This window comes from Oncorhynchus mykiss, chromosome 23 (genome assembly GCF_013265735.2).
Source record: "Oncorhynchus mykiss isolate Arlee chromosome 23, USDA_OmykA_1.1, whole genome shotgun sequence".
NCBI classification, from domain to species: Eukaryota; Metazoa; Chordata; class Actinopteri; order Salmoniformes; family Salmonidae; genus Oncorhynchus; species Oncorhynchus mykiss.
In genome coordinates, this window is record NC_048587.1 from 23375924 (window position 1) to 23386629 (window position 10706).

The 10706-nt window shown below is 39.4% G+C and overlaps 1 protein-coding gene across 2 annotated transcripts; it reads right to left on the reverse strand.

The window, feature by feature from the left end:
• Positions 1–220: 220 nt before the first annotated feature.
• On the reverse strand, positions 221–8396 carry LOC100136042 (pleckstrin). 2 transcript variants are annotated; one of them, XR_005039090.1, is made up of 10 exons: positions 8219–8396; positions 6056–6211; positions 5771–5952; positions 5544–5635; positions 5230–5414; positions 3920–4024; positions 3102–3185; positions 2804–2876; positions 2237–2387; positions 857–992 (listed from the first exon to the last, which is right to left on the reverse strand). XR_005039090.1 is itself a non-coding variant. In NM_001124363.1 (9 exons), exons 1-9 carry the CDS (start codon positions 8258–8260, stop codon positions 853–855), a joined length of 1059 nt encoding a protein of 352 aa, NP_001117835.1. In that variant the 5' UTR covers positions 8261–8298; the 3' UTR covers positions 221–852. The 2 variants fall into 2 exon arrangements, 1 of the variants encoding a protein (NP_001117835.1); NM_001124363.1 differs by lacking the exon at positions 2237–2387 and having other exon boundaries at positions 221–992; positions 8219–8298.
• Between the last annotated feature and the right edge of the window lie 2310 nt (positions 8397–10706).

Sequence of the window (10706 nt, forward strand, 5' to 3'; positions counted from 1 at the left end):
TTTGCTATTCTGCTTTTCATGAAAGTTCTGAACCCTGCCTATTACTGTATCCGGGAGGCAATACATCTTTCAGGATGTCATAACTCCTGGTCGGAGTAGATTAACACGAGGAGAGTCAAAGATGCATGTCAAATAGTAGGGGCACACAATTCTTGGTTGTTTGAAAACTAACTTTTTTGGACACTTACTTTTTGACAGAAACCAGAAGTTGGAGACAAGGAGTAGATATTTAATTTATACTTTTTGACAGACACTCGATTTAGAACACAGAGATATATACAGTCAGTACATAGACCATGTGCATATCAAGTGAAATGGGATAAGAACATCATGAAAACCACAGAGTGACAAGGGTCCTCAAGGGCAGGATATGATACGTGTTAAGTGGGTTCAGATAAGTGTGTTCAGTCATAGGAACTGTCTGCAATGGTGAGATTCTTCTAACACTCCTATTTCTTTCAGGCAGCTGGATGGAAAAGCAGAAGGCCACACCAGAAACCATTACAGAACTTCACACCTTTCTACACAAAACATTGTACCCTTCTTCACAGTCTGCCTGTATCTCATATCTAAAGGTGAGAGTGCACCCACATCATGGTGAATTAGGAAAGCATGTGAGGGTGCATATTATCTATATGTACAGGAAATGTGTAATCCTTCAACATAATTACAATAAGAAACATACAAAACGTAAAAGCTGAATTTTGGATCAGTCATTCATCCTTCAAATTCTAGGGCTAAATGATTTAAATTAAGATTCCTTCTGGCTCTGGAACAAGTATTTGTACATGCCAACCATAATCCATATCCCTCAATGTAAGTTGTTCAAATTAGCTATGTGGCCTGTTGTAATTATTTTCCGGTTTTTGACACAGTGTGGATGGCTTTGATCCACTCCTTCCTCTCCTCGGGTGTAGTCGCTTGTAAGAAATAGTGTGTGTCGTCTGAAGTGATGATCTCAAAGAGATTCCCTTCAACATCATACCTCTTGGCTGAACCAAGAAACAATGAAGAAGAAAAAATTGTCAAAAGAGTTTAAAGGGAATTGCTAACAGTAAACTTCATAGTCCTAGATTCAATCAGATCAAGCATTAACCGGGATAGCAGACACCCGCATAGTGGATGATTTGGCGGTGTCAGAGGTGGAACTGGGTTGGAGCAGTCAAATCGGTGAGCAGCTGCTCTTGTGATCATGGTCACGAAGCCCCCCCCCCCCCCCCCATTCACGCAGTTCAGAATGAGAAAGTGTAGGCCATAATTACACTCAAATTGAAAAATCATGAAACAAAATATTGAGTATTTCTACAATCCTAATCAGGGTGTAGATTATATGTCACCTTCTAGTGTTTCAAACTTGTAAACAAGGCTGCATGGGCAATGGCATCTTTAGGTATAATGCCTGGAGCCACTTGTGGATTTGACAGCTCTAACTCAGTTCCACCTCTGACACCGCCAAAACAACCGCAATGAATTGAGCACTAAGTCACAGTGAGTACAGTTACATGCATACAATATTGTGATTATTGTGGGAGATAGTCAGATTAATTTAATAGTTTGATTACAACGTTTACATGCCTTGCAAGAAGAATGATTTCCCTAATAAACATATTTATATGGACACATCTAAAAATAGGCTACCTTATGGCATTCTGATTAATGCATAAAATCTAAATAATCAAAATAAATGTTCTACCACAGCGACCATTTTATTTTCCGGAAGCATGTTTGATTTTGAGTTCGGACATATAAAGATTGTATACATAATTTTTTGCCAGTAGTGCTGTGGAACATCCAGGTGCTCTTTTGCAAACATCCGTTTTTTTTAGACACCAGTGGCTTCTTCCATGGTTTCCTCCCATGAACACCATTCTGGTTTAATGTATTACGTATCGTAGACTCGTCAACAGAGATGTTAGCATGTTCCAGAGATTTTTGTAAGACTTTAGCTGACACACTAGGATTCTTTTTAACCTCATTGAGCATTTTGTGCTGTGATCTTGCAGTAATCTTTGCAGGATGGCCACTCCTAGGGAGAGTAGCAGCAGTGTTGATTTTTTCCCATTTATAGACAATTTGTCTTACCGTGAACTGATGATCATCAAGGCTTTTAGAGATCATTTGTAACCCTTTCCAGCTTTTTGAAAGTAAACTATTCTTAAGCTTAGGTCTTCTGAGATCTATTTTGTTCGAGGCATGGTTCACATTAGGCAATTCTTCTTGTGAATAGCAAACTTACATTTTGTGAGTGTTTTTTTGTAGGGCAGGGCAGCTCAAACCAACATCTCCAATCTCGTCTCATTGATTGGACTCCAGGTTAGCTGAATCCCGACTCCAATTCACTTTTGGTGGTCATTAGCCTTGGGTTCACATACTTTTTCCAACCTACACTGTGAATGTTTAAATGATGTATTCAATATAGACAAGACAAATATCATAATTTGTGTGTTATTAGTTTAAGCACACTGTGTTTGACTATTGTCGTGACTTAGATGAATATCAGATGTGAAGTTACGACCAATTTATGCAGATATCCAGGTCATTCAAAAGGGTTCACATACTTTTTCTTGTCACTGTACTAACAATTTGAAAGATTACAAAAAAAACAGGTGTTATTAATCGGCGTACACTTACTTCGATTTTGACCTTAAGCTAATTAAGATAAGCAGAGTAAGGCGTTTACATGACTATTGCATAATCTGCCTGCTGCCATAATCAGTTTAATATCGAATTATTACTGTGCATGTAAATGAACTCAGTGTGGGATTTGGATCGGTGTAAATTCACCCCCCAGTAATTAACTCACCCTCAGGAACAAACTCCACTGCTGTGATCACAGACCCTCGCAGGTGGATAGAGCCCAAAGGGTTCTCATCAACCTACAGAAAGAGAGGGTGGGGAAGGGGGAGAAAGAGGGATTGAGGGCAAAGAGAGAGAGAAAATAACAGATTAGCTAGAGAGACAAAGTCAGGATGGAGATGAATGAAAGACATTAGCCAAGAGCGAGGGAAAGATTGAGAAAGACACATTTTTATATTCTTGAAAAATTATATTGAAATTGAAAATAATTTTGTGTCATGTTCCACTCTGCTGTAATCCTGTACCTTGGTGGGGTCGTAATAGTGAATATAAGCAGGATCATCCCGGAGGATGAACTTCCGCACGTTCCAGTTTTTCCTCCGATGACCCTGGGGGAAAAAGAGAGAGCATGAAAACAAACCCTCATGGATGGTACTATCAGTTGTGAAAACAGTACCGACCACAGATATGGTGCTGTGTGTGGGGTACTTTACATCCTTTTTATAGATTTAGTACTTTACACAATTTCTGCCTGCAGATTACCCCTTTAAGTGTGGAATAAAGCATCATTCAGGACATCCCAAAATATATATATTTTTATTTTACCAGGTAAATTGACCGAGAACACATTCTCATTTACAGCAACAACCTGGGGAATAGGTACAGGGGAGAGGAGGGGGATGAATGAGCCAATTGTAAACTGGGGATGATTAGGTGACTGTGATGGTATGAGAGACAGCTTGGGAATTTAGCCAGGACACTGGGGTTAACAGCCCTACTCTTACGATAAGTGCCATTGGATCTTTAATGACATCAGAGAGTCGGGACACCGGTTTAACATCCCATCTGAAAGACAGCACCCTACACAGGGAAATGTCCCCAATCACTGCCCTGGCACATTGGGATATTTATTTTAGACCAGAGGAAAGAGTGCCTCCTGCTGGCCCTCCAAAACCACTTCCAGCAGCATGTGGTCACCCATCCAGGCACTGACCAGGACCAACCCTGCTTAGCTTCAGAAGCAAGCTGGCAGTGGGATGCAGGGTGGTATGCTGCTGGTAATCCGGTAATAATCACAATTGTTCATCCCCTAGATATTCAATGAGTGTTTAGACAGTCTTACCTGTTTGAGTAAGCAGCCCTGTTTTATTATGTTACCCCTAAATTCCTCCTTCAAAATCACATCTTCATCACTGGAGTAGCCTTCACAGAAGAACCCACTGTCTGCCTGCAACACACCGTACAATGTAAATTCCCATTTGGATATAGTATTATCTCATAATTTAAAACTCACTTATAATAAATACATTGTAGCTTTTTCCCTCTCATGAGGGAAGGAAGACCAAGAGTTACTTCTGCTTCAGAGGATAAGTTAATTAGACCAGCCTCAGAAATTGCAGCCCAAATGTATGCTCCAGAGTTCAAGTAAAACACACATCTCAAAATCAACTGTTCAGAGGAGACTGCGTGAATCAGACTGCGTGAAACACTAAATGACAAGAATAAGATGAAGAGACTTGCTTGGGCCAAGAAACACCAGCAATGGACATTAGACAGGTGGAAATCTGTCCTTTGGTCTGATGAGTCCAAATGTGAGATTTTTGGTTGCAACCGCCATGTCTTTGTGAGACGCAGAGTAAGTGAACGGATGTTCTCTGCATGTGTGGTTCCCGCCGTGAAGCATGGAGGAGGAGGTGGGATGGTGTGGGGGTGCAGTGATTTATTTAGAATTCAAGGCACACTTAACCTCCATGGCTCCCACAGAATTCTGCAGCGATACACCATCCCATCTGGTTTGCGCTTAGTGGGACTATCATTTGTTTTCAACAGGACAATGACTCAGCACACCTCCAGGCTGTGTAAGGGCTATTTGACCAAGAAGGAGAGTGATGGCGTGCTGCATCAGATGACCTGGACTCCACAATCAACCAACCTCAACCCAATTGTGATGGTTTGGGATGAGTTGGAAAAGCAGCCAACAAGTGCTCAGCATGTGTGGGAACTCCTTCAAGACTGTTGGAAAATCATTCCAGGTGAAGCTGGTTGAGAGAAGGCCAACAGAGGGCACAGCTGTCATCAAGGGTAGCTACTTTTAAGTATCTAAAATATATTTAGATTTGTTAAATGACTTTTTTTTTAATTACTACATGATTACGTGTTATTTCATAGTGTTGAGGTCTTCACTATTATTCTACAAAGTAGAAAATAGTAAAAAAAACACAAAAAAAACTTGAATGAGTAGGTGTGTACAAACTTTTGACTGGTACTATATGTACAGTATGTTTCTAACATCAGAAGTGGTCAAACATATCCCAATCTGTGTGGTCTTCTAGCAAAGGACCACTATATCTCCATATATTCTAGCAGATATGGAATAATATATTGAGACTAGCAGCTACATTACTAACAACAATAATCAACCCATCCACTCACAAAGTAATAGAGTGCATCTGGATCATCGAGAACGGCAGACTCTGCTCCTCCCTCGACTGCCTCTTTGGACATGTCCCCTGCAGGCTGCAGGAAACCTTCGGTCAGGAGTCCTGTAGCCAACATCAGAGCCTCATGCCTGTTCCTGGCCTTGTCCTTAGAAATCAGCCAGTCCACCACCGTACCACCTGAAGAGACATGCATAAAGAAGATAATCAAAAGTGGTATGATCTATCGCAATGAGACTCAATGACTCAAAACAAGTTAAAGGAAATCCACTGTCACCTAAGTCCAAATACATTTTTGTGCTACTGTACCTGTGAAGCAGTGATTGTAGACTCTCTTCTCCTTCTCCAGCTTCAGCTCTTTGACACCATCCTCCTGGTCTCTCATTAGAATGTACAGCTCACTGAGAAAAGGCAGACAAGAAAGTAGACAAGACTTCGTAAGTTATCAAATGACTTAGTTCCAATTACCTGTACGTAGCTCCTGTAAGTGTAGTCATGGATTATAGGTAGTTTGTATGTCAGGTCATAGGTCATACCTGAGGTTGATGGTATCAGGGAGGCGAATGGACCTCCTTGTGGACTTCCTGGTGAACTTTCTGTCCCCCTGCAGACAGGTGATGACTCTCTTGATGTCCTTCACCCAGGACTCTCTCTCCTCCAGGTGGGATGCCTGGAAGTAATGGTCCTGGTTCTTGGCCGTTCTCAGCTTAAAAACAAACTGCAAGAAAATGACAATGTTGCAGTACATGGGGGGGAGGGGCACTACAGTAATGATAGACACTTACACTCGTATTTAATACTGAAAGGTGACGTGACCGTACCGTCCTCTTGCTGAAGTCCTGACAGGGGCTGGTCAGAACAGCTCCCTTCAGTGGGATCATTCCTTTGGAAGCGTCGTCTGTCTTTCTCTTGAAGAACTCCACCCCATCTTCAGACAACACCACCCACACCACTTTCCATGAGTTCAGCACTGTGCCCTGAGGAGTAAAGGAGGAAATGTACATGTTGTTAGAATTTGTAATCACATTGTGATTGTGTAGTCATTGAGTTGAGCTGTTTCTGTTATTACACAAGTGAATCTGTCCCTATACCACAGATATTCCACAACCGCTCAACTCTGTTCCTCAAATTCAAATACATTACAATTAGAAACATGTAGATTAAAGTAGATTACATTGTTAACAGACAGGTATAAGAGAAATATCATGTAAAGTGTTATCAAATCCATATCAGCTTGCCTGGATGCTGGGCATGAAATGTATATACTGTAGCTAACATGAATAATGTATTTTAGTATTTTAATGTTGCTTAATCAATCCTTACAAATAGAGAATATTCTCAAGAGCAAAAAAGAAAAAGGTAATACAAAAAGGAAGCATACGCATAGGAAATCATCAATCCAATACCCAATTTCGTGAAATGTTCTCTTTTCAGTTTCACTCATCTTTGTTAATGAAGGTTCAACATAGAGATGTATGATGCAAAAGTATCACAGGCACTACCTATACTTCTATTAATATGAACCAATGATACTGAACAACTGATAACAATCGGAGGGCATAAGAATAGCACAGGCAAAAGTTTATACGCAAAGAACAGTATAGTATGTGACATGACATAATCATCTTCTACTCAATAGATTAAGTTATATAGATTATGATTAATCCAGTGAGGTCATGGGTTATCCATCTTCATCTGACCCCAAACTAAGAGTCACGGGACCAATCATCTGAGTTAGTCATTTGTCAGGCCATGAGAAATACAAAGAGTGAAGACTATTTTCAGATAATGTGGTATGTGGGGGAAACAGTTGTTGCTATCTGCTCATGTCTCTCTCTAAATTAAGCTAAATTACAAAAAACAACGTGTGCTGTAGGAAACTACACTACACACGATACTATTCTTAGATCATGTGTAGTACTTATACTACAGACTGTACTATTCCTCGATCATGTGTAGTACTTAGTTTAGAATGTTGTAGTATACTGTAGAATACTATAGTAAATACTACAGTGTTATCCACAAAAATAACTGTGTACTAAATACTGCAAAAACCTCTGCCAAAACACTACAGTCCACAAAAACACTACATTTTTTTTCGCTATAGTATACACTACAGTATGTACTTTGCATATATTCTGCCCATTCCCCTCCCCCATATCCCAATTTGTGCACTCCGTAAGTAAGAAACCTACATGCCATGTATAAAGCATATGGTTATAGACAAGAGCAGAAGCACTGAATTCTCTGTTCAGAACCCAGTTTGCCCTACCTACAGGTTATGGCACATTTGTTCTCTTATTATTTCTCCAGTAGGTTTCCTCAAGGAAAAATCCCCCCACTTCTATGTCAAAGATAATAAAACAAAAATACTACAGTAAACACTACAGTAATGTCCCCCAAAACACTACAGTAAATACTACAGTATACCATACTACAATCGGCAAAAACACTACAGTAATTTATCTAGTATATACCACTCTTTTTTTTTACTAAAGTATTTATACTATAGTAAACTGTAAATACTGCAGTAAATATTATAGTATTCACTGTTGTGTTTTTATCGTACTGAAGTAAATACTGCAGTAAAGTCCGCAACAACACTACAGTGAATACTGTAGTATTTCTACCATAGTACACACTATATAATTTTTTTCATGTGGGAAGCGTCTCAGGGCAAATGCAAATAGTTCTAGAACTAATCTACTAACTTCCAGTTTAATTTAGAGCACTTGACTGACAACTTAAGTAGGACATGTAAAAAGTCAAATATAGTGCCAGCTGACGATGTTACTAGCTCTTGTCAGTCTCTACATTGATGGATCTTGTCCCTAACGTTCTCAAATGTGAGATCATCTATTTTCTGATAACTAAGCCGTCCACAACACATCTACAGTATTACATTCTGGCCCAAGTTCAACACAAAGACCTATAGTAATCAAGTTTTTTTTTAAGAGGAACATGTTTTCCTCTATCACCCTCACCTTTTTGACCAGGTATCCTTCTTTGATCTGTTTTGGCTCCATATCCTCTGGCTGCTGGTCTCCGTATCTGAGTGACTGATGCAGACACGGTCACTCTTTCTCTACAGTAGTTTTAGGAGGAACACCCATCACCCTCACATACAACCTCCAGTATTGTGTGCTTCTGCTAGAGATAGGGGGAAGTTCATTGGGGTGTGTCACAATGCTGGTGGCTTGCATGGCTTCCTCTTCCTACTCAGTGGTAGTAAAAATGGTTGGCCACGGCTCATTCTCTCCCTGTTTGGACTTGGTCAAAGAGAGGATGCCTATGTAACTGTTTGATATTGAACCTTGGTTGTAGTCAGGGGTTGCTCCTTTCTGTTCCCTTTTAAACCTCTTAAATATCTATATTTTTTAAATTTAGCTCAACATTAAATGACTTCACCAATGAATAGAGCAGCTTGCTATGGAGCAGGCAAACTATGTACATGCATTGGACAGACAAGTGTAGTGTTGGGTGCGATATGCTGGTTGATTTTTTTTGTCATGGCAACAAAAGAGGCTGTTAAGAATAAGCTGAATACTTTCTTACTGAAACAGCATTCCAATCTCACAGTATGGTGGACTGGGAGTTAGACACCAAGTAAATTATCAGGGTAAACTCATTTATTGATTTTATTTTTTTACATCAGTGTGTAGGCTAATAAATGTAAAATAGCCATTTTGGATCATCTGAAACAATCCCACTGGGCACATAATTTCAACAACATCAACAAATCCAATGTGATGATGTTGAAGTTGTATCAACATTGATGTTGTATCAACGTGGAAAACTGATTGGATTTGAAAAAAGTAATCAATGTTTTTTTTCCACCAAACTTTTCAACGAAATCCAATGACATGGTGTGTTGTTATCTTGGCAGGATGTGGTTTCACTTTACACCTTACCACATTTAATCAAGTGTTGCCACCATGCCTGTGGTCTCAGTGGAATGTATCTGCTGTAACTCTTCCTGCAGAAGTCTAGAACTTTTGTCCACACTAGCTCGGTTTCCATCCAACTGGTGACAGATTTTCATGTGACTATAAAGAAATCAGCATAATATTCGCATTTTCCAAGCAGTGGTTTGTTTCCACCAAATGGACGTTGCGGATAAAAATCAGATGTAGTGCACACATACTTTTTATAATCAAAAGTTTTCATTACCAAACAATAATCTCAAATTCAATGTGTTTTCATGTTGTTGTTTTTTCTCTACCGATAGTGCTTTCTCACAAAAACTGTTGCATTAAATAGCAAATGTGCCTGCTCTGGTCTTGGCACTTGGACTCTAGCCAACAGCTCACAGATAAGAGCGAGAATATTTGTATTTGTAAAATGTCAGTAAAGCCTAGATCATCATGTCACCAGAATCAGACGTATAGAATAAAGACGTTTCCACTGGCATTTCACGCATAATTGATTTTACAGAAGCGAAAAGATCCAAAATTATCTTTAGCCATTTCTAAAATTGAATCGAAACTTCCTGTTTCCATCACAGCTGTCTTGATTTGTATTAATACTGTGTTACTCTACATGCATAAAAACGTGGTTTGTGAATAACTTAAATTTAACTTCAGGACACAGACACGGGTAGTTACTAACTCTCAAATGTGTTGCCTTTCCATGACAATTTTAACAAACGTCTGAGGGAAGTACATCTGTCAGAGTTTCAATAAGCTCTTCGTCAACTAAAGTGTGATGTAGTAAAATGCCCTCCAGAGGACGCCACATAGACACAAAACAACAAACACAGCAGCATCTTTGCCATGCACTGACTGCATTATATTTGCATTGTGCTTGGACATTTCAGCAAGGGACAAAGACGAAAAAGCTAGATAAATAACAAAATAACAGAAGTGTCAAGGAAAAGCAGAGACAAGATACATATATGTATATATATGTATATATATATATATAGAGAGAGAGAGAGATAATTAAAGTAGTTAATAATGTTTACAATGAGATGTAATACAAATTAAAGAGTGGCATCTGCTGGTGAATAGAGGGAGGAGTGGTGACATAAAGATCTGTTGAAATCATTCACACAACATAATACATGACTCAAAAGACTAGCTCTAATGACAAAGTAGAGAAAGGTTAGGCTACTACAAACATGCTTTAACCTACAGTTGTGCCAATAAATAGCTGCTCTGTTTATTTGTCACCTTGTGATTACCATTCTATCTTTATAAGACTCTGAAGAACTCAAATCCCTGGATTGTGATCTGTGAGGTCTGTAATAGAAGACAATGAATAAAAAAACATACTGTACATTCTGTGGGCTTAAATCACTTAAATCACTCTTTACTTTTAATAAACATCAGTGATGGGTGATGGTGATGAGTTTATTGGGAGATTGAGATGCATTACGTGCCACCCTGAGGCTCGTCTCTCAGATGCAGTGATTGGAAAACGACCATGGTCCCTGGCAATGGAATATTCATTCACTGACAAATAAAGCAGGCG